A 23,162-nucleotide genomic window follows, 5' to 3' on the forward strand; every position below is an offset into this window, starting at 1 on the left:
TTATTTGTCTGGGAGGTGTACTGAATTGTGTTTGTTTGTAACTATTCTGTATAACCTTTGACTGGCATCAAATAGAGGTTAACATGGTGCGGGACTGCTGTCTAAAACCTAACCTAGTAAAATCCACAGCAAAATCAGCATTGTCCTGAGTTTCTTTAGCACTGTTTAGAGAAATAAATGTAATCTAAAAATAATACATGTAATGAACATTAAGAAATTCATTCAGTCATTTTATAATGTAATCTACATGCCTACCAGTTTTGTGCACAAAATGGTTATTCCTTACAGTATGGTTTTGGTCTTCATGAAACCACGGATACTTTTAATACTTAACACTTGTTAAACTTTATGTATTAATTCAGAGCTGATGCTGCATTTGCTTATTGAGTTTTTTTATTGAGTTGGCAGTTGCGTGGTTACTAATGGCTGTACATGACAAAGTTACAGCTTTACTTATTTTGTTTTTGCAAGAGCAAGATTTGCAATATCTGACATGGTTGACTATGGTTTGATTAGTAAGTGTGGTATTCAACTGCTGTAGGCTCAGATTTGTTCCCAATACGTAAATGTGAATCTGTAAAGAGGGAGGGAAGCCATTCCACTGTCAATATGTAGTGCTTAGCTAGTTAATATGTTCATCCCTTAATTGGCATGGATTTTTGCAGCCTGGAAGCTACTGATCTATCCTGGAGGGCTGAGTTACTTCCAAACGTCAAGGTAAGCACTGTACCTGCCTTGGTGCAGTGAAAGGTATTTGGTGGGTTGTTCTGTGTCATGGGAGAAATAACTGTTGTGTTTACAGCATTGTAACATGCAGTTGTATCCCAGAGGCAGGGATACAAGTGGACATCTGATGATTGATAAGCTAAGGGCTGTGTTTAGCAACAATTCTTATTTTTCTTTATTTCATTCTTTCTTCTTTAATTTACTTTTTAAGGTTGTAATACTGAAACTTCAAGACTACCCTTCTTTGTCCCACATTGTCGTTCTTGCACCACCCTCAGCTGGCAATAAGGTAAAAAGATGGAACGTGGAAATTGCTTGTTCAGAGTGTTCGTAGCTTTCAGATCCTATGATGGAAGATAAAGAGTTAAATATGTGCTAAGTTGCACTGGTAAACTGAAGACGTACTACAGTGTGGTTTGAAGGTTAACTGCATTAACTTATTTAAGCTAATAAATATTTGCAGTTGATAAACTTCCAGGCTTTATGAATAGTGCTTGAAAGATAAGGAGTAACAGTTCTCAAGCAATTCCTTGGAGTTCTTGGAAGTTCTTGCTTGTTTTTCTTAATATTCTAGTTTTGTTCCTGTATTTTTATTTTAGTGTAATCAATTCTTTTATTTGATGTGGCAGAGAGTGCTGTAGATATTTGAAGGTTCCACATATAGATTCTGGGTGGAATAGTGCAGGCAGCCCTGCAAGCTCTGAAACCACCAATAATGTGGTAGACTGAATTTTACGCAGTTTGATGCTTCTGAATCTCAGAGATAATTGGGGAAATGCAACCTGCTGAGTTGCAGTTCACTGTTAAAAATCATGGGAATTGGCTTTTCAAGAGAAAACAGCTGATAAACTTAGAATGTGATGGAAAGTAATTTTCAAGTGAGCTAAATGTGCGTTAGATATGGTAAAAAAATGTATCTGCTGTGTGCTTTTCTTTGGTTTATGTGGTTAAACTTTGGGAACCAAACCAGAGGCTCTTTCTGCTTAGGCATTGGTACGCAGAACTGGGACAGATCGCTCTCCTTTGCCAGCATCACATCCCCACTTCCCGTCCCAGCCTTGAACAAAGAATGGGGAAGTGGATTCTGATCTTTCTCAGCTGTTTGGATAGTGTTCTGAAGAGTACTGCAGATGATTGAAAGCAGGAGAATGGTAGAAATTATGCTTAAGATATCCAAACTTGTACTGCTGTGTACAAGAACAAACTAACTGCCGTTTTTGATCAGTGGAGCGTAGAAAAGTGACATCTCAGTATTTGTGTCTTGTACTTTGCCTGAGGCTGTGAATAGGACTTGGCTAGAGCAAAGGCTTTAGTCTTGTGCTGAATTTAGATCTGTACTCAATATTCTGAATTGCAGTTTACTTTGGACTGTGAATTCTTCAACGAGGACTCCAGAACGATACAGCTCCCTGTAACAAATCTTTTTTCCTTCGGTAAGTGTATGATGTTACTTTTGGAAGAAATATGAAATTAATATCACTAACGCTTTGGATAATAATTTTTCCCAATAATTCCAATGGTCAGAATTTGTTAATTAGTTAATTTGGTTTTTTTGTGTGTGGAATTGTTTTTATGAAAGTTAATAAGCTCCTGCTAGCAATAAACAAATAAAAAGTGGGGTGGGGGGGAAAGAATCTGAAGATGTAGTGACTTCTGAAATTATCGGTATCTAATGATTTGAAATAATACATTATTTACAGGTCTTTCTTCAAGCAAAATTCTATTAAATTCAACTGGTTTATTTTACAATGTACAGCTTCAGCACTTTAACCAAGTAAGAATAGTACGTACTTTTTAAGCTAATATGACCACTGTTTGGGGACTAAGTTGGTTTTTTTTATGTTTTAGGTATATCAAGCTTTCAAAATATATGTCGAGAGCCACTGCCGGTCACCGATAGGTAAATATACATGTTCAAAAGTATACGTTTATATCACAAACCTTGCTGAAAATACTGAAGGCAAAAACTTGTGGAAATATAAGTCCACTTGAGCAATGGACTCTAGGCAGTGTTATTACAACCCGATTATTAATTTTAACTTTATTATTAACTTCATATTATTATAACCTCCACAACCTCTCTGGGCAGCCTGTTCTAGTGCACCGTCACTGTCAGAGTAAAGAAGTTTTTCCTCATGTTTATATGGAACTTCTTGTGTCCCCGTCTGTGCCAGTTGTCCTGTCACTGGGCACTACCAAGAAGAACCCAGCCCCATTCACTTGACTCCTCCTATGAAATTAGATAATTATATATATTGATAAGATCTTCTCTCAGTCTTCTCCAGGCTGAACAGTCCCAGGTCTCTCAGCTTTTCCTAATTTCAGGACATGTTCCAGGCCCCTAATAATCTTTGTGACCTTCTGCTGGACTCTCTTCAGAAGCTCCATCTTCGTTCAATTGGAGAGCCTGTAATAAGTCCCAGTAATCCAGATGTGGTCTCACCAGGGCAGAGTAGAGAGAGAGAGAATCACCTCCCTCGACCTGCTGTTTGCACTTTTTAGTGCACCCCAGGATAACATTGGTCTTCTTGATCACAAGAGCACACTGCTGACTCATGGTCAACCCGTCATCCAGCAGGACAGAACTCTTTTCTTTCAGGCCAGCCCCTAGTCTGTACTGATGTGAGCAGTTATTCCTTCTCTGATATAGGTCTCTACAGTTGCCCTCATTGAACTTTGTAAGTTGTTGCAGAACGGCAGGAGAAAAGCAAACGATCACACCTGTCATTGACATATGATCAGCTAATCTCGTTTATTCCTTGGCTGCGTGTACATTTATAATACGGATAATTAGCTCATACATATTGCAAAAGCGGAGCTCATCATTGGTTCCCAATTACATACCATCCCCAAGTATCTTTGCAACTTGTTATCATCCTGAAAGTTACTCCCTTGCTGAGTTCACAAAACCATGGCTGGTTTCTCACCATCACAGGGCATCCTGTTCTTGCTGTCCTTGCAGGTGGTATGGCTGCTTGTTTGGCTGCACTGTGTTTATGACCCTTCTCAGCTAGCCAGCTGTAAATAACACTCTCTACAGTAAGTTTCCTGTGCTTGCAGCTCTCCAGGCTGTCCAGGACTCACTCAATGGCTGCACAGCCTTCTGGTGTGTCAGCCACTCCTCCCAGCTTCATATCATCAGCACACTTACTGAGGGTGGACTATGTCCCTTCATCTAGATCGACAAAGATGTTTTACAGTACCATACCCTGTACTGGCCCCTTGGGTGCACTGCTAGATACAGGCCTTCAACCAGACTGCACTGCTGATCACAACCCTCTGAGCTCTGCCAGTCACCCAGTTCTCAGTCCAGCTCAGTGTCTGTCTGCTCATCTATCCCACACTTCCTATGTTTAGCTACAAGAGTGTTATGGGATACATTGTCAGAAGCCTTGCTGAAATCAAGGTAGACAACATTTTTTTAAACAAAGTTGAATTAGCTTGAGGAAATAGTTTTCAAGTGAAAATCAGAGGCTTTCTCATAACTGTCCTGCTTTTTAAATGTTGGTGTCATGTTTTGTTATGTAACAACATGTGTTTAAAAGTCATCTTTGTTCAATGCTAAGTGCACTGTACTGCACTGCAATTTTGATGTAACAAAATGCTTCTGTATAATGAACTGCAGGTTAACTGTTGTTTTACTTGTGTTTTTAAAAGTCTTAAAGTAAAATTATATGGGGTCAAACGTGATAGACAGATGTAAATAAATGGTAAGCAAGTATATATATTTATTTGTGCTTTGGTGTAGTTTTGAGGTACCTAGTGAATGCTTTGTATTCAGTGGAACTACTACATTTTCTTCATTTAATTTTTGCAGACACTTGCCACATCTTGTTCTGAATGAATTTTGTTTGCAATTATCTTCCTTTTCAGAAAGAAAACCTAGTGTTTACAGACTACATATACCCTGGTCACATGAAGACTCAGTAACTGTGGCTAAGTAAGGACTTGAACAATTGTAATTTCTTATTATGTTTTGGAAGAGATTGAACATTCCATTGTGGGCATGTTTCTGACATGAGACAAATTCTCCAGTCTCAAGCATGTTTCTCCTCTGTGTGTCTCTCAATTATCTGTTTGCTTTCCTTGACAAAGAAGTTCTTTTGATTTTTCTTCAGATAGATAAACTAGTTACTTGATTGGTAATTATTACTTATTTTCTGATAGTGGATGCTTGATTTCTTGGTAAATTTAAGCTTTGACCCCTTAAGGAGTGGGAACTAGAGCTCGCTCTGGATACTGTTTTCTTCCTGTAATCCAGATTTTTGATCACAGAGCAGCCCTAAGCTCTTTCAATAGCATAGCCCTGACAAAAGCGAATGATACACCTTGAGATATGTGTCACTCATGAACTGTAGGTTGAACTTTGGGTTTGTTTTTTTTCTCCTGTGTTTTCTGTTCAACAACTTAATGCTTATAGTAGACCAAATTGATTCTTGAAAATCCACCCTACCTGTTCTCTTCATTTAGCACGTTTACATGTTCTGTGAGGTGTTAGCTAAACTTGTCAGTTTTCATTAGTACTGTGCCTCTTGATAGAGTGGAAGACTGCGGCTTGGGAATGTGAAGTAGTTCTTGGATGGCTGGATGGGACTTAGAGCTTCATGACCTAGTGGAAGGTGTCCCCCTGTCCATGGCAGAAGGGTTGGAGCTAGGCAGTCTGTAAGATCCCTTCCAACCCAAACCATTCTGTGGTTCCTTATGTTAGAATAAGCAAGTTCAGTAGACCATTCAGTTCATAGGTTGTGATGGCACTTGATGAACTAGTTCTGATTCATGTGTGCTTGATGAAGACTAAAGTGTGCTATTTTTTAAAAAAATGATTATTAATAATCATGATCACCAGCGAAGTTGCTCTCTTTCAGTGTTCCATCGTTTACTGAGATTTCTGCAAAACTGCACGTTGCTCAGCCTGAAAATGAGAGCAGGGTTCCAGTGCTAAATATTTACTCTTCCTCAGACTGTCAGTATGAAGTAAGTGAGAAACATTTAATAGCTAATTTGTGTCAATGTGTAATTTTTGTATAATTCATTTTTCAAATCGTATAGCTGGCTTTTAGCAAAACAAATACTAAACTAAACTGAAGTTCTGCTCTGTGGCCTTTCTGTAAATGTAGTACTTGTTGCAGCTGTTTTGCAAAGCTGTTGGAAGTTGGGCTAATGCTTCTTGATGCAAAACATCAATGTCTTTGTTTAAAAACAAGTTGATAGCAAGATGTACATTTCAATTACAGGATTGCTGTGTTCTCATAGTTAAGTTGGTTTCTTAAAAGTGTTTTGTATTTGTTTGCCATTGTGCAAAATAACACTCAAAGCATCTGTTAATTTTTTTTTATGCAGGTAATAGTGAAGACGTCGTTTTTACAAATTCTTGGACAAGTAAGAGGGATTTTCAATATAAGTTTCTTGTTCCTTTCTTCCCTACTGTGGCACATGAAATCCCTTCTTGAAGCCAAGAAGAGCTCTATTGAAGGAGCAGTTAAAACTTTGTCGCTTGGCATGGCATCCCATCTCTTGCCCCTATTTTCATAATAGAAAATGTCTCTTGCTCTTAAGAGCATAGTGCATTTGTTGAGCATCAGTTAGGGTAGTCTGTAGTTAACCTAGTATCTATAAAAAGATGGCACTGGAGGTCGTTTTGACTGTCTTACCAAATGAGTCAGTACTGATAAAACTTGAATGTTTGACGTGAACCAAAAGGAGGGTTAAAAAAGCGTAAGCAGTTCAGTTTGTCTCTTTATAACTATTGTTGTATAACTATTGTAATGCTTTTGTATATTGCTGTCAGTAAGAATAGACGACCCATCTGCAGTTGTTTAATTCTGAAAAGTAATTAAATTGCCAAGCTCCAAAGTGTGGGTCTGGATTATTACCGGCAAGTTTCTGTATCTGAATAAATGCAACTGTATCAAGGATTTTTTCATTTTGTTATCATTTTAGAAGCGTTTCTGTACAGTTTTTATCCAGAGGGATATTATTTCATGACTTTGTACAGTGGGTCCCAAGTGAATAAAATATGAGTCTGTAAGGATTTGTAACTCTATGCAGCTTTTGCTTGTAAAGTGCCTTTTGCTTTTAGGGCTTGTTTATGTATTTTACTGAATTATCAATAACGTGCTACTTCATTTTATATTTGGCGTGGGTGGAAAAAAAGCTTCTGTTTATAATTTGATCCCTTACAAAAACACGTTTGAGTCACCATTTATGAAAGCATTTTCCATACGTGACATTAATTGTTAACAGTGGTTATCAAATGCTTGTACGTGTTAACAAGAAACTGGTAACATCTTTTAGGATAGATCTTCCAGTTAAGTTGTCATGCTGACTTTATGTTAATTTTTGTGTGCATGTGTATCTATATGAATGATTTTCTTATCCTTGTCTTTCAGATCATAAGGTTCCATGCTGGCGCTCTTCCTGTCTATGTTGTTTCTAATATCCTCCTTACCTACGGAGGACAGTTGAGCACACTGATGTCAACAGGTAGCTTTCAGGAAAAATATTTTTCTAGTTTTTTTGAATTAATTACTTCTGAAATGTTGAAGATGCAGCAGTTGGGATTGTTTTATTTTCTAGCCAGGTATTACTGAATAAGAGCAAATATTTTGGCTGTACATTCTCCTCTAGCTTCAAGTTTTGTTGATAGTTCTCCATGGTTGTGTATTATACTCTCTGTATTAGCAGAGTTTGTTTTTTCTTTGCAGTTGCTTCCTTGTGATTGGTGTGTTGCACCATATTTTACTATTAGTAGAAAACTACTTAAAAAGACATGTTAAAGTCAAAAACATAATGTTAACATACAGAAAACAATCTTGCATGGAGGTTAGATTTGGCGACTGATTGTTAGACGTGTCTTGAGCCAAAATGCATCTTCATTTAAGTTCAGGTTGGTTTTTGTCACAGACTGAATTCCTCTGGAAGCTCTTGTGCTAATACAACCTGAGTATGAATGATACAGTGAATAAGGCCCTCTGATCATAGAATCACAGAATCTTTTAGGTTGTAAAAGTCATATGATAAGTCCAGCCATAATGCAGTAGGCTGATTTACAGCATCATTCAGATTATCTTGAAAGTGAACTTCCAAATTTTCTCCCAAATGTTCTTTTTGTTGTGAATAGTTGCTGTTGAAATTGATGCCAAAATAATAATTTTAGGTGCTTTCTGTTCTTGATTCTAGGCCAGTGTTCAGAATTTTCACTTGAACTAGTTAGAGCAGCTAAGCCCTACAAAGTAGAACCTATTATAAACATTGTTGTGTTTCTGCAGGGGTAAGTTTGCATTATCTTTTTTTTTATTATTATTATTATTTTAAAGCAGTTTCTAAAGCAAGAGGTTTCAGAATAACTATTGGTGGGAGGACTATTTTGTTATGGTCTGACTGTGAGTTTGTTTGAAAGGCTGTAAGTAAGAGGAGTAGTTGATTAAATGTCTTACTGTAACAGTAAGTGGAAGTGATAAGTAATACTGCTTTCATGTTTTTGGCAGGTTTAACTGGTTTAGAGAGATATGGGATTCACTCTTGCTACCAGAGGTGGATGCTGCTGTACTGAGTAGTCAGGATGCATGGTTCCCCCTTGTGTCCCTGATTCTATTTCTTTTTGGGACAGGCATTGCCTACTGGAGTGCAGTATTTTTCTCTACGACTCTGAGAATCTTCTCTTCATTGTGGTTAACTCTGACTAGGTAAAACAACATTATACTCTAATTACGCTTTCTTAGATGCCTGCAATGTGGAAGTTGTTGTTTGCTTCAGTGTGAATGTTGGACAGATGAAATTCTGCCTGGTTTTAGGCTTTATGTGCTACTGCTAAGTACTAACGAAGAATGAGAAGTGCCTCATACTCCTTGTTACACATCACCAAAGGAGAACTTAAATGGCCTGTATGAGATAATAGAACCATGCACAATTGTATTATTTCATACAGGTTTTGATCCAGTCCTGAATTTCTTAGGGGGGCGGGAATCTGATGTTTTATAAATGTCTTTTAAGTAGAATAGTATTCATTTGGCCTTGACTCAGTATCTGGAAAAGTTCTGATATGGCCAGCAGCAAATAACTGGTTATTTAGCTGTTAATGTCTGTGGAGTTTCTTTTACCTGTCAGGTTCTTTTCTCAGGCTGCCCGGAGATGTGGTTGATCCCCCATCTCTGGAGACTTTAACGGCCAGGCTGGATCAGGCCTTGGGCAATCTGGTCCAGCTGTGGTGTCCCTGTTCATTGCTGGGCAGTGAAACTAGACAATATTTAAAGGTCTCTTCCAACTCTAAGGATTCTATGATTCTCTTTGTGATTTTTTTTTTTTTTTTTGGCATTTGTTGCAAAAGCTTTTAAGATGGTGCTTTCCTAATAACACTTCTTTTTCCCCCTATTTTCACTGTCTATTTTAATACCAGAATATTCTGTGTAATTCCAAGAAATTATAGGCATTGCACCAGCTTCCCATTACATTCCACCCCATTTTCCTATCTCATTATCTCATCTTTTTCATTATAGGTTCATGCTTGTCTCATCATATCTTCTGGAAAGCTGAGACTCAAAATAAGCTTTCCTGTGTCACTCACACTGTAAGCAAGCAGAAATTCCTGTCTGAGAAGAATGGTGTGAAATTGATCTTTCAAGCTTGTTGCATGCTGCTGTGCTGCCTTTAAGAGTGTGGTGTATTAAATGTTTGTCAGAGTCTCTTTGAGTGTGCAGCTGTGTAGCAGTAATAATACAGGGCTGGTTCTCTTTGTCTGAACGGAAGAACTGTGTGATTATGTAGGTCTAGAGTTAGGATGAGCTAGTGCTTTACATTCACCAAAGTATGCTGTGTTCCCCAAGTGAAGTATAAGTAATGGCTTGGTTACAGCTGGAAACTGAAAATGTCTTGGTTACAGGAAGGCATCAGGCAGTTTTGTTAGTTTATTTGGAGAAGTTTTTTTTTGTCCAGTAGCTTACGTAGCAGTTGGTGTATGCTTGTCTAACCCTTTTTTTTGTAGTTTTTAATCAGTTTGGAAGCAATGCATTCTTCCGAGTCATTTGTGAACCAGAGTGGTTGCTAGATATCTTGCAATGACATTAAAGCTACAGAGTGTGACGGGTTCTGTCTCTTTTTCAGACCTACTGTACTTTCAAAAGCTAAACTGATTACACCCAGAAGACTCTGCGTGGTGGGGTCCCTTGCTTTGGTTAGCTGGACCACCTGTGGTGCACTTGCTCTACTGATTATTTATCTCCAATACTTGCTCAAGGTACTGTAAAGCTAAGCGCTTTGAACTTGTACATGAAGTCAGAATTCTGTGTGTTTTGAATTAAAAATGTTAAAAGAAAAAATTAAGGCTACCATGTTGTATACTTGCAAGAAATGTTAAAATTTAGGTACTTGAAATAGATCTGTTTGTGAATTTTTCAACTTTGTCTTGTACTTCTTAGAGTGATGTTGTTCTTATGATACTTGTTTCAAAGGAATTTAAAGTTCTATGTGCGTGCTACAGTAACTCATTTATTTGCAGTTTTAACCTTACGGTACGTCATGTTATAAAACTGAATGCTAATAATGCTAATACCTTCCTTGAACAAAAGCTTCAGTGAAAGAATGTTCTGTAGAATACTTCCTTCAATACTTTTCACAGGTCCTTTTGAAGTAAAGGGAGGAAGATGGATACGTGGCTATACTGAATTAGATTAGTTTTAATGTGTGTCTAATCTGATCCCTTTACTGGCACCATGGGGATTCATACTTAGTCCCTGCTGTTCAGTTTCTAAGGTCTTCCGTGCATCAGAGTATCTAACTTAGGTATCTGATTCACCCTATGGTTATATAGTTGCTAAAATGGCTGCTATGGTTAGTTTCTAGGGAAGCCTTGGGAGCACAAGACCGAGAGTTAAGGGTACAAAAGGAAGCAGCCTGCAGGTGCTCTGAGGTAGGTAGGTGGCAGCAGAAAGCACAGCATGAGCAACGGGATTTCTCTATGCTCTTGGAACCTGAGAGATCTCCACTGAGGCCCTAGCTATTTAAAAAGAAAAAGTCAATAATTAGCCCCTTTGTTTTTTCTTGTATGCTACAGATTTCGTGTGAAGCAACTTTACTGAAAAAGCAAATCTGTTTTACAGGTTATAAAACTAAGCGTGAATGTAAGAGCAGAGCAAAACGTGCTGAATAGGGTGAGTGTGATTCCCGTTTCTCTTCCTAATTCTGTGATGACCAGAAACTGTTTGGCAAGTGCATGCATTATGAATTGTTATCATCTCACCCTGGCACTATGAGGCTGTGATAACTGAACGGCTGCAGAGTTTGCTTAGTGTGTGCATGGTGAAAATACAGGACACGAGTATCCGCTTCTGTCATATATGATTACTACAGTCAGGGCTCTAGATAACTGCAACGTGAACTTGATGGGTGATTTTCACCCACATGCTTTATTATTTCTCTTATTCTGTTCTTCTTCCTTCCAGGAACTCCATTTCTTATCATTGTAATGGTGTCAGGAATTCTCTCTATTCTTTTCTTCCAAAGACACAAACTATTAGTGTAAGAGAAATTGCTAGATGCTTTCAAGTGGGACTATAGAACTTTTCTTTTGATGGCTTTTTGAGGGGTAAATTGCAGATTTTTCTCCCTGAATCAGAGTTCATGTGCTACTGTAGGGATAGCTTTTCTCTCTTTATCCCTCTGTATGGGATCTATCAAGCCAGTGCATGCTCTTGCTTTTTCTTTTCTTTCAGGATTTGGACCACTCAAAAGAAACTTCACAGAATTCCATTAGATGCACAGTCAAAAACCAGAATTTGACGAACAGTACTTCGGAAGCAACACAGTCTCTCTCAAGCAGTGCTACTGCTGAAGCTGCTAGCAGTCTTAACATCCATGTTACAGTGCTCCATTTGTTCACTTGGATTGTTCTGCTCAACTTGCCATCTTTGGTTTATTGGTTAAAAAATCTCAGGTAACTTCTTAAGTTGTTAATAAGGGTGGAAGAAAAGCATCCAAATCTTTGAAGATTGTCACAATTGCAAATGTTTGATTCTTAAGATTGTGTACGTTATTATAGCATCAAAGACTTCCATTAACTGTAACCATTCTTTCTATGCAATCTGGCTTTAGTTACGATATAAGTAGATGTTAAGTATCCAATGGTACATTGAAGAAAGTAACGATTCAGAAATGATTTAAATTCAGCTGGGGATGCCATATCCATTTTATGTTCATTGTTGTTAGCACATCCTTTTTTCCAAATAGGATGCTGTCTGGTGGCCTAGTTTAGAAGTAACACGCCTTTAAAACAAATTCACTCTTTTGCAGGTACAGTGTTACACTTGAGCCTGATCCATGTAGAACTACAGCTATTATACTTGTATGCATTTTAGAAGTCCTCATGAATTCGAGTACTTCTGAAGTGAAATCAAGGTACTGTAGCCCAGTCTCCAGCTATTTTACTGTTTATTTCTTACCACGTCAGTTTCTGTGTTAAAACTTAATTTGCACTTCACAGGCGTGTAGTTATTCAACCTACACAGAGATTAATAAACTCACACATTTTAAGTCGTAAGAACTAGGTAGAATCTGTGCAAATGACTGTAGTTCAGGTAAGTGGAGGAAAAATGACCTGCATTTACCACGTGGACATAAGTGAAGGATTTAATATCTAAAATATCAGTTGCATAAAGACTTGTTTTAACTGTGATTTTTTTTCTTTTTTTTTTTTTTTTTTTCCCATTCTCTATTCACTTAATCCTTCTAAACATTACAGAATCCTACTGTATCCTAAAAATTATGATCTGGAAGTTAAGACTAAGTGGATTTTAAGCCTTTTTAGATATGTATTTGTAACGTTTCCTATGGGAGAGTTTGTTAAACGTGCCCACACTGCTTAGTTTGGAGCACTTGGTTGTGCAATTATTCCTCAGACATAAAATCAGTCATTATCCCAGAAAAACTTCATAATAAACGGTGTAGTTTATCTTCTTGACTAGTGCTTGTTAACTCAAATGGTGCGAAACAACACATCTCTCTGTTACTGAGAATTATTTCTAAGCTTGCATCATTATATTGTTAAATAGCATCTTATTAGCCTTTTCGCGTAATTGCTGTTGCTTGTATATCATTATTTCTCACTGAACCTGTTTGGTTGTTTGTTATTTTTTTTCCTATATTAAATATATTCATTTTCTATAGAGAATGAAATGTGGTATTTGGACTCCTGCACACAGGGCCACAAAACTGGCAATTTTTTCTTTATGTTCTTACAGTAAACTCCTGAAGATGGCGGCCAACGTTCCACTCCCTTTGTCTGTTGCAGTGTTGGCTTTCGGACGAATACATTTGTACAGAGTACCACATTTTGTAACTCTTTCTCTTCTTCTACATGTGCTGTGTTGTATTGTGTAGCATTTTTTTATGTGAGAACAGTGCAGCCTGGAAAGTAATCATGTAAAGGGGAAAGATTTCAGCAAACAAATGCCTAGACTAACATAACTTGCGTTGTTTGGGAGAGAGAGCTGAAATATGATTCCTTTATGACAAGTTTTTGGTTCTGTTCATGCTGCTTAGAAGGCTTTTCATGGCGTTCATTTCCTGACTGTGAAAATGAAGTGAATTAACTGTGCGTGAGCGAGCACATGAGTTGTTTTACTGTTACCTCTCAACACTGTTTGCCTTGCAGACACTTGGATATTTCACTGTTTTTCTTTGTTGAAATAGGCTTCTTTTTTTAAATTCAGTACACTGTACAGCGCGTATGTCCTGAACTTGCTTCTCTTGCAGGTCTGAAGTATGCTGGTTAAACCCGATAAACTTCAAGCACACTGTGACTACCAGAAATACTACACAGCCAAGTATACTTTTAATCATTTTATGCTACATTTAAAAGCTGCCACAGTTGTGTCTCGTCAAACCAGAGCGTGCTGCTTCTATAGAGCTGTTATTTCTAACAAAGCACGTGTTCAGTTACTGTTAGATGAGTGAGAGATTATGGCAAGTTTTAAACATTTTCATTTCTGTGAGAGTGAGAAAACAATGACGCTTTGTGTAGCTTTCTATTCTGGAAGCTTTACCAGCAGATTCATAAACAACTGGCAGTAATGTTGTTTTAAAACATTGCCAGTTTTCTCTGGATTTGTGTTAGTTTAGAAATGACTCATTAGACTTTGTCTGTATGTAGGAGGTAGCAAATGTTAAGGTATGATGTGAGTTTACAGTACAGTTGCTATACTGCAGTTTCCAGATAGCCAAGGTTCTTTCCTGTTGTTAATGGAGAGTTGCCATCTCATAGTAAACGTCCATATGGTAATTTAATATGAAATAGCTACGACAGTGTAAATCAATGCCTTGCCTTACTGTGCTAACTTCCTCGTGTGGACAAGCTCTTAGGTAGTATAAAGTACTGACCAGAATTATTAGCTCTGCGTAAAGAATTATCTTAGTGCCTAGATGCTACAGTGACTGCCACTTACAACAATGCCTAGAATAGCTGTGTATAAGGAATTCTGTCTCCTGGCATGTGTTTTGCCAACAGAAGAAATCACATAACCATTATGTTATTTAAAGTGAGGTATTGATTCCGTGTAGAGATGAGTGCTACTCCTTGCTTGTGTTAGCTGTCTCCACTATCTGTGATAACTGTCATCTTCATATGGAATTACTATACCAGCTTGATTACCTAATATGGATAATTACAGGAAATCTGCTACCCACTGTCAACTTAGTGTATTCTTATTTTAGTGGTAGAGCCTGACCCATTGATCTTATTATATCTTGTTATTCTTGCCTAAAGTGCCTCAGTTAGTTCTAGCTTGTTCTTAGAGTTAATTCATCTGAGCTGCCTGAAAAGACTTAAACTAATTCACACAGTGACTTTCACAATGAACCCGTTCTGTCTTACAAACAAGTCAGTTGTTCAAGCGATCACTAAGTTATTAGAACTGCTTTTCTTAGTAGTTAACCAAACCACAGTTGCTGTTGCCAGTAACCTACCTGCTGATCTTTAAGTCTTAATGTCTTATTAACAAGATTAGATCATGAGTAGTGTTTGTAAACCAGGGGAGTTAACTGTATTATATCCTGATACTGTCTAACCAAATGTGTGCTACAGCATATGTATATAAGACAATTTGTGTGTGTGTATACTTGTACCCTGATGTAGCCTAGAGGTTCCTTCTCAGACACGGGAGAGTATAGTTGCTTTCCCACTTTCAAGTGGCTGTGAGTGTGAAGGACAGTGACAGAACTGCAGTGGGGCTCATAAAAGGCCATCTGTGAAATGTGCAGAGATAGATCTGATTTCTGTGGAAGATCATTTCCTTGGTCTTCGCTGTCCTCTTGGCCTACTACGGTATTTTGCCTCCTGTTTTGGATTGCCGTCTTTATCGCTTCTTCCTGCATGAACCCGTTTGTTGGAGCTGTTGCTGGAATAGAATAATAATGACCAGAATAAGAAGCAAACAGTCTCAAGATGCAGTAACTGTGTTAACTTCCAAAATCTGACAATGCGTGGAACATACCAAATCACAGCAGCATAGAGTAACACCATTTTTCTTATTTAATGGTATTTTTGCAAGCTGAGATTTTATTTGATGTTGCTATTGTTCCTCGTAAAATGGGTTACAAGATGTAATTTGAAAGTGTGGGTAGGAATGGAGAGATGTAATAGGTAGTCTGAGATGTCAGGTGGCAGACTTTAATCACTCTTGTGCTGATGCTTCCTTTTCCAAAGGTTATTTACTTTCATGGGAGGCAGGAAAGTAGTCTTATGGCAAACATGCTCTCAGAGATGTGCACTGGAGTTTTGCAGTGAGGACTGCCTAACTGCTGCTTGAGAGATGAAGGTTCTAATCTCAACTAGATTCCCTGTATAATCAGTGGAGGGGATTAGGACGAATCCAGAGGGCAATTCATTCAATTCTAAGAAAAGATTTTATAAATATCCAGTATAGTTTTTCAGATAATTAGTATGATTGTGCTTTTGGAGAAAAGGTGTCTCTTCTGTAGATTTCTCCTTCTGATAATTCCATCATTACAGTCTCAGCAGAAACATGGACTAACCCACTGTAAGGGCTTCTGAATTGGCTGCGTGATGAAGTATAAATATTACCAGAGTAAACTTTAGTATGACTGGACATTTATAAAACAGCTTTTGGGAAATGCTTTCTCTTAAAACCTTCAAATCCAAATTCCAATTGACTCTTCCAGCTTCAAACTATCCAGGGTCCCTGGGGAAGATCAAGACAAGCAATACCAAATCTGTGCTGTGTAGGAGGATTTATGTTAACTCACTCCAAGTTTGTTTTTCTGTTGCTTTTTAGATGTTGAGGTACTAATTTTGCTAAATCACTGTGGATATTTGCCCCATTCACATGGAGATCGTACCATGTAAAACAAACATGTTTTGGTTCGTGTGTCAGGAGACAATCAGAATAAGAATGTGCATCTCCCTTATTTAAGCCATTAGGAAGGGAATTAAAATAGAAAACAGAGTACCAAATGCCACTAATTGAAGCAGAATCTTTCTTATTATGCTGCAGTAATAGCCATACCTATAGCTATTGGTTCATAAAAGATTTGTTTTTGTAAGGTAAGGAAAAGGTGTTATTTCTTAACTGGAGCTGCTGATGGTGATATTTTTGGAGCTGGCTTAAAGCTGGTTGCAGTATGTCATGTACCATAGGCTGGTATTTGATGTGAAGTCTAATTTTCCATCTGTTTGCCAGTAATAAGGTTGTAAGCCTGTCACTTAGCTTTTCTTTTTCCCTAAAGTCTGATGTATCTCCTTCAGATCTTGACAGGGTGGACAAAGCTAATTTGTTGCCTGTGCATAAAATAAATATTAGAGAAGCATTTTTGATCAAGCTGCTGAAGTTTAGTTCACTGCATTGATGAGTGTGATGAGAAAAACGTTTTGTTTGTTTACACTGAGGAAAAAGTGCAGCCTTTAGAGGCCTGTAATGCTATGAACTACTGAAATTGGTTTTGGAGGCAGTTGTGTGTACAGTAATTGTGCTGCTGTTTTAAGTCACCAAGCTGTTAGCTGCAGAACAGACTGAACTCCGTGTTTTTTACATATCATGGTGAATGTTAATTGCTTCATTTTCAGGTCTGGCTCTTTACATCTCCTTTTTTGTGGGAGAGAATCAAACTAACCTTTATAAGCACTTAGCACTGCTGGTTTTAAATCTTCTATCACCATACCTTTGGGGAAGATGTGTTTCTGTCACCAAAGCTACATGCTGCTCTTCTGTGCCTCTGGGAAAGTGTCACTCATTGGTACAATTGAAAAGCAGACTCCTTTTTATGTTGAAGTAAAATAGTTTTTCTACCTTTTCTTAGAGCTAGAACTATAAGCTGGTATTCATAGTAAAATACTTTAAGTCTCTTAAGGTTTATTTGACAAACCGATTACAAATATGTATTTTTTATTTATGGAAGAATGTATTCAAAACTTCTAATTGGGACATTTTAAGATAAAATAAGTGTTTATTTCATCTCGTGAATAAACATAACTTTTTTTTTTTTCTAAATTAAATGTAAGTATTTAGCAAATTCTATACCTTTTGCTAAAGTCTGCCCACCACTTCAATTCTTCAGTTATGTCTAAGCATGGAACAGCTTCAAATATGTGCTTATGGCATTATAGCCTAGAAGCCAGTGTCAAAGCTTCGACATTTAGACTTGAAGTTGGTTTAAGATTTAGAGTCTCATTCTACATTCTTATATGCATTCAGGTTTTGCAACTCAATCTCTCATAAATTTAAATTTAAGCATGATCTCTCTCTGCAGTTCTTAATGGGTTGTGGTCTATATTTTCTTGGAAATGTGTATTATCAGAGCTAATTTTGTGTCTCTGAAGTTTGGGAGTGGTACACAAAAGCTTGTTACTCCTCAGTACATCATTCCAGTTGCTCCTTCCATAAAGATTTACCCTTGGTTTGCTGCTCTTCTGCTGTAGCACAAAACTGGAGGTTTGCAGTAATAGGCATTGCGGGTGATAGAGTGAAGATGTACAATGTCTATCTGGTAGGTTATTGCTTTATTGAAGTCTTTCATGCTCATTGAAATACCAATGTAGACTTGGTTTTCCCCCATATTCTTACATTAGTTCAAAGCTTATATTCAATCCTTAGATGTGTAGCTTTTTTAAAGGTTAAAAGCACTATTCTGGGATCATCTCAGGCTTCTCCCTTTTCCATTTGTGTCACTCCAAGTATGAAAATGGTATTAGAGAACATTACCTGACAACTGAAATATTGTACAGAAGTCTGCAGAAGTAGGCATGAGATACATGATTAGTGCCAGACCAAAACTGAAATGTGTAATTCCTCACTGTGACTTCAAACTCGTATCTTCCTAAAGTAAAAAAACAGCTACAACCCACTACCACCACAAAACAACAAACCCCGCAACTGTGTGCCTTAAACCAGTAAATGAGTACACAATAACTGTAGCCCATGGACTTCTGTAGCCTTATTTTTCCTCTTTGAATTTGAGGATAGTTGTGTGGATCGTACTTATAGTTGGTTTGGGGAAAAGCATTTTCTACTTGCTTTTTTTTTTTGACATTAGATTTATGGGGAGTGCAATGTACTTATAGTTTGGATTCACAGCACCCGAAGACAACAGACTGGAGCTGACCTTAATTTCTCATTTCTTTCTTGAATGACAAAGGAAAATAAGGAAGAAAAATTAGTGTCGGATGCGTCTCCTCTTCTACATCTTTGTGTCGGAAGATTTCAGATTTGGGTTGTTTCCTTCAAAACTGTAGCTCAAGCAAAATAAGTTATTTTAGCCGTTAAGTACCAATGTTTACTCCAAGTGGTTTGGGTAGAGCTGAGGGGCAGGGATGTATTTGTTTGCAAGCTTTCAGACATTTGAGTAAGCAGTTTCATGTTTTAGGAAGTAAAGTAAGTCTGAAAAAAATAAGGTTACATGTTCAGCTCTTACATCATCAAAAAGAAATATTGAAGATCTTAAAATCCTGCTGTGATGTAGTACTAAAAAAAGGTGTTGTTTTGTTGGTTTTTTTTTTTACTGTTTAGCATGAAGAATTGAGGAAAAGCCACTTCTATGTGATTGTTTGCATTTTGAACAACATCCCCAAAACACTTTCTTTGCCCTGTGATAGTACTAAGTAAAACTTGTTTTTGAATGAAGGTGTTGCATCTGGGAGACTATCAGTGGGCTGTGGGTGTTGTGATGTACACGTAAAATGAGTTTGTGTCGGCTCAACGCAATAATTACAAGCAGTACAAATCAGTTAGTAACTTTCTTCTACTGAGATATAACATGAATCTGTTGTTCCACAGTGCTGTTTTCACTGTGGAACAACAGATAATGGGACTTTATTTTTTTGTCATCCCTACTGATTGCTTGTAGTGAGCGAGTTTAGGACTGTTAGAACTTTTTCCACTCACCTGCATGTCTCTTCTTTGTTCTGTACTGATGTTATTCCAGTAATCCTAGTAACTGTTGACTTGCTGGCTACGGGGATACTAGTGTGAAAATAATTGAGAGAGCCAAGCTACTTCTAAGGCTTTTATGTATGATGATGAACCTAGAAAAAATGTGTGAGCCTAGTAACTTATTTCCTTTGTTGCCCTTTGTTTTTTCCAAGCACAAAGACAAAATAATGTTGGACAGAATACTTCCTTTGGATGATGGGCAACCAACCAGGGATTGATGGCTGGGAAATCTTATCAGTTACTAAGCAACCTAATGCTTTTTATCGTTCTTGTTTTGAGTTCTTTTCTAGCTGGTGTAAGCTTAGTATTTAAAGTGGAGCAAACTGTAATGGTTACAGGTTTCTAGAGTTGTTGACAGGGTCTTATCAATAAATGTTTAAATAACGCTATAATAAATTATTGTGCTTATTAAAAGAGCTATAACTGAACTCTCAGATACATCTGTGTGCGGTAAGCTTGAGCAAAGCCCTTGTGAGATGCTGAGATAACCTTGGAAAACAGGTATCTTCAGCTGATGTTTAAATTAGGGAAAGCTGTTCATGTCAATCATGCAAAACTATCTTTGAAATGCTGTTCCTTTTTTCAGTTAAGGGCAACTGGAATGAGAGCTGCACTGGGACTTTGATGTTTTGATGGTTTCCATGTCTGTTCTGTATAATTCATATTGTTTCAATGTATTTTTTTAATTGTTGTTTTTTTTTTTTTTACATTAGTGTGCATGTTATCAAAGTACACTGTACAGTATAAAGCTTTGCTAAATAAACTCTCGTGTATATTTTTGTATGGTGTTTTTACATGGTTGCATTAGTACAAATGGTGGTAATTCACAAAAAGTGCCACTTACCAATCATGCTCTGTGGAGTGTCGTGAATGTTACCTGTACTTTAGTTGTACAAACAAGCTAATGAGTGTTGTGATGAACATTTGCCTTTAGTCTTTGCTCAGGTACAGTTGTGGAGCAGTTGGGTGCTTTTCCTTCTAACTTGTAATAATACTCGGGATTCTAAGCAGAAAATAAAAGCAGTGAACAAGATCGTTGTGGTTAAGAGCATTACTTTCCATAATGGGCCTTTTTGTTTTGCATCTGAAGCAGAATGCAGTCGAGATCTTGCTTGATGAAGCCTGTCACAATATTTTAAATAGTGTGTCTTATGCTTTTACAGCTGTCTTGCAATCTTGAATGGGAGATAGAATGGAAAAATATTTGTTGAATAATGTAGTTGATACACAGCACCACATGTATGAAGCTTATTCTGTAACTCAACTAATTAGTTTTAAGTTGGCATCTCATTCTAGAACAAGGCTTTTACTGTTTTGAGGGAACTTGAGTGAGACTGAACATGCTATGCATTCAAACATGCTCAAGTGCCAGAATGACTATGTCATTACTACAGCAACTTTGCAAGGATTTGATTTACTGAAGGTGTGTTTGATCAGTCATCCTCACTGTTTGGATCCTGTTAGGGGATAACATAACAGTCCTAAGGCAATAACATTGGTTGCAAATTTATTGATGTCCTCGGCATGTTTTACTGGTTGAATGAACTGCCGCTCCTCTGCTTTTCTGATATTTGTTTGTTTAAGTTAAAGAAAGAAAGAACTGAAGTGTAATGAAAGTCCAAACTGTAAACCAAGCTTTTCTTTTCCCCTTCCCTTACTGTCATTGCCTCTAGAAGAAAATTACCACTGCCTTTGATTTCACGAGTTTTTGAACACTTGTGGGGAGGGAAAGGAGGATTGTGAGGAGAGGTGATCACGTCACTATCGGAGATTTGAAAGAGTCTGAGCAAACAGCACTGACCAATCTGCTTTGTGGCTGTTCTGACTGACACCCAGTTGTAGCAGCCTGCTCAAACTTTGCTCTAACAGTGATGAGGGATGGCTGCTGTTGCAGTGGTCATGGTGTGAAACGAAGATGTCAGAATTAAGATGGGAAGTCCCAGGGGGAGAATATTGCTATTTATAAAGAAGACAATGCTGTAGGAACAGTAGGTCAATAGCTGGTATCAAAACTCGGATTTACAAAACAGTAAATCAGTTCCACGAGATGTTCAATCTGCTGAAATGATTAAGGGACAAAATGATGCGGATAGCCAAGTGGCTACGAACTATTGTAGTGAAGAAACAGTTCTAAGATAAAAAGGTCTGAAATAGACTTGGTGGGATGAGATTCAGGTTAGGAAGGTCTGTTTTTTAGGCAATAGAACTGAATCATCCGTGCTTTCTTTACCACTGCTGTGTGCTGACAGCCCGCCGCCTGAAGTGTTATTGGGCTCTGACTAATGAAGATGTGGCACTGGACATGCATTTACCAAGCGAAGAGTGGAGGAAAGTAAAGCTGTGTGTATTCATGTGTGCTTACTTGATGGTAAGTAAATGAAAAGAGCTGATCAGAGACCTGTTGACCTTAACAGTGAGTACCATCAGAGAGTTCAAGCAGAAAATATCTTGCTTGTGACTAAATTTTTTTTCATATTTAGCTCTAGGTTTCTTGTCTTAAAATAAACCACCTCTTCACTTTAAAGATAATATGTATATACACAGGGCTCAAACGGGCATTAACCAACTGATTATACACTGAGTGTGAGAGGAATTGAGACTGAAGATTGTCATATGAAGTTGGTATCACTTTAGTACAATGTTACCAACTGATGTTTCAGTGTATCTCCATTTTTTAACTTATTTAGGAAGCAGCAGCAATAAAATTCTGAATGGATTTTCTGGCTGCAGAGACTGGGGTCTCAGCAAAAAGAACCCAAGGGCTTGATGTAAAACAATTGAAAGCATGATGAAGATTAAGAAATCTTCCTCAACAGAACTAAGTTTTGTGGATAGAGAATCGTTCAGGTTCCTACCTGGGAGAAAGAAGAGAATCTTAAACAACTGTTTTAAGATCATAAGTGATTGGGTGTTCTACCTTATGGTGTCCCTGCCTTTTGAGGTGATGGCTCAGAAGTGGCTGCTGAATAACTGAACTGTATGGTGAGACTGAATGTGCAATGGAGAGAGATTAGGATGCTGTCATGTATTTTATTTTTTTCAAACTGTTCCTTAGAACTTCTCAAATTGCTTTATTATCTTGGTAAAGTCCAGAACCGCTGTTTCCCTTCATAGTTGTATTTTACAGCTTCTCTTCTATCACTAAGAAAAAGGGTTAATTCTCCTTGTGTCTGATTATGAGGTTTCTCTTTTTTAAGTGGCATAAAAATTAGTTCTTCAGAATCTGAGAGGTAGGTGGCTTGTTCTGAAGGTTCTTTAGAGTTGACCTTAGAGGCAGGTGGATTGGGAAATGAGAGTACTCTGTGTTTGGAGCTTTATGTAACTTCTGTTTGGTGTCATGCCTTAACTCTGCAGAAGACTAAGGGTATTTAATTAGGAACTCCTAAATATAAATTAAATGCATCATCTTTGGGAATAAAATCAATCAAACAAAACAAAACAAAAAAATAACAAAAGCAGCTGGGTTTATATAACTAGCAGCAGCAGCTTTTACGCAAAGCTGAGGCAATGAGAAGACTGCTGTGGGATATTAGTGCTAAATTCCAAGCTGCGCACAATGTGAGTATCTAATGAGAAGGATTAAACCTGCCTACAGATGCTGTTTCACTGGGAAGTCCTCATTTTGTAGACAGGGAGTTGAGATGCAAGGGATTGTGGCATGATGGTTGTTAGATGTGTAGACTTGAGTAGGCCAGAAATATATATATATATAAGTATTATTGTTTTCCAGTGATTTTTTTCTGTTTCAATTTCAAGCTTTAGTATAAGGTTTAGCATAATATACAAGCTGAACAGTACATGTGATAATTGTATAGGTTACTGCAATTATGAAGTTAATACTGCTGGGAGGTTTTTATGCCTGTGAAATTAGGGGTAGGATAAAGTTTGATGTCAACAAAAAATATTAGTTTTAAAATGTCTGTTTAGAGATCCACTTTACCTATACTAACCAAAATATCACTTAAATAGGAGAAAGAAATGTGGAATGAATGTATAGGCAAAAAA

At 37.6% G+C, this 23,162-nt stretch overlaps 1 protein-coding gene across 4 annotated transcripts in view; it reads left to right on the forward strand.

Moving 5' to 3' along the window:
• The window catches only part of PGAP1 (post-GPI attachment to proteins inositol deacylase 1), a 33,985-nt gene that overhangs the window by 10,553 nt on the left and 270 nt on the right, over nt 1–23,162 (forward strand). The window contains exons 12-27 of one of the 4 annotated variants that reach the window (XR_004308016.1): nt 666–717; nt 938–1,015; nt 2,084–2,159; nt 2,427–2,500; nt 2,575–2,626; nt 4,600–4,666; nt 5,592–5,700; nt 6,067–6,105; nt 7,116–7,209; nt 7,906–7,996; nt 8,214–8,411; nt 9,826–9,958; nt 10,821–10,871; nt 11,433–11,653; nt 12,010–12,114; nt 21,407–21,525. Coding sequence is in view for 2 of the 4 variants with exons in the window: in XM_015867653.2 (XP_015723139.1) it covers nt 666–717; nt 938–1,015; nt 2,084–2,159; nt 2,427–2,500; nt 2,575–2,626; nt 4,600–4,666; nt 5,592–5,700; nt 6,067–6,105; nt 7,116–7,209; nt 7,906–7,996; nt 8,214–8,411; nt 9,826–9,958; nt 10,821–10,871; nt 11,433–11,653; nt 12,010–12,114; nt 12,957–13,095 (1,579 nt within the window). In the remaining 2 variants the exon portion in view is untranslated. Of the gene's footprint in view, nt 1–665; nt 718–937; nt 1,016–2,083; nt 2,160–2,426; nt 2,501–2,574; nt 2,627–4,599; nt 4,667–5,591; nt 5,701–6,066; nt 6,106–7,115; nt 7,210–7,905; nt 7,997–8,213; nt 8,412–9,825; nt 9,959–10,556; nt 10,631–10,820; nt 10,872–11,432; nt 11,654–12,009; nt 12,115–12,956; nt 20,191–21,406; nt 22,600–23,162 lie in introns of those variants that run through there. The other 3 variants (XM_015867654.2, XM_015867653.2, XR_001556293.2) reach the window with 3 other exon arrangements.

The sequence above is a fragment of the Coturnix japonica genome, chromosome 7 (assembly GCF_001577835.2).
Source record: "Coturnix japonica isolate 7356 chromosome 7, Coturnix japonica 2.1, whole genome shotgun sequence".
Taxonomy (NCBI): domain Eukaryota; kingdom Metazoa; phylum Chordata; class Aves; order Galliformes; family Phasianidae; genus Coturnix; species Coturnix japonica.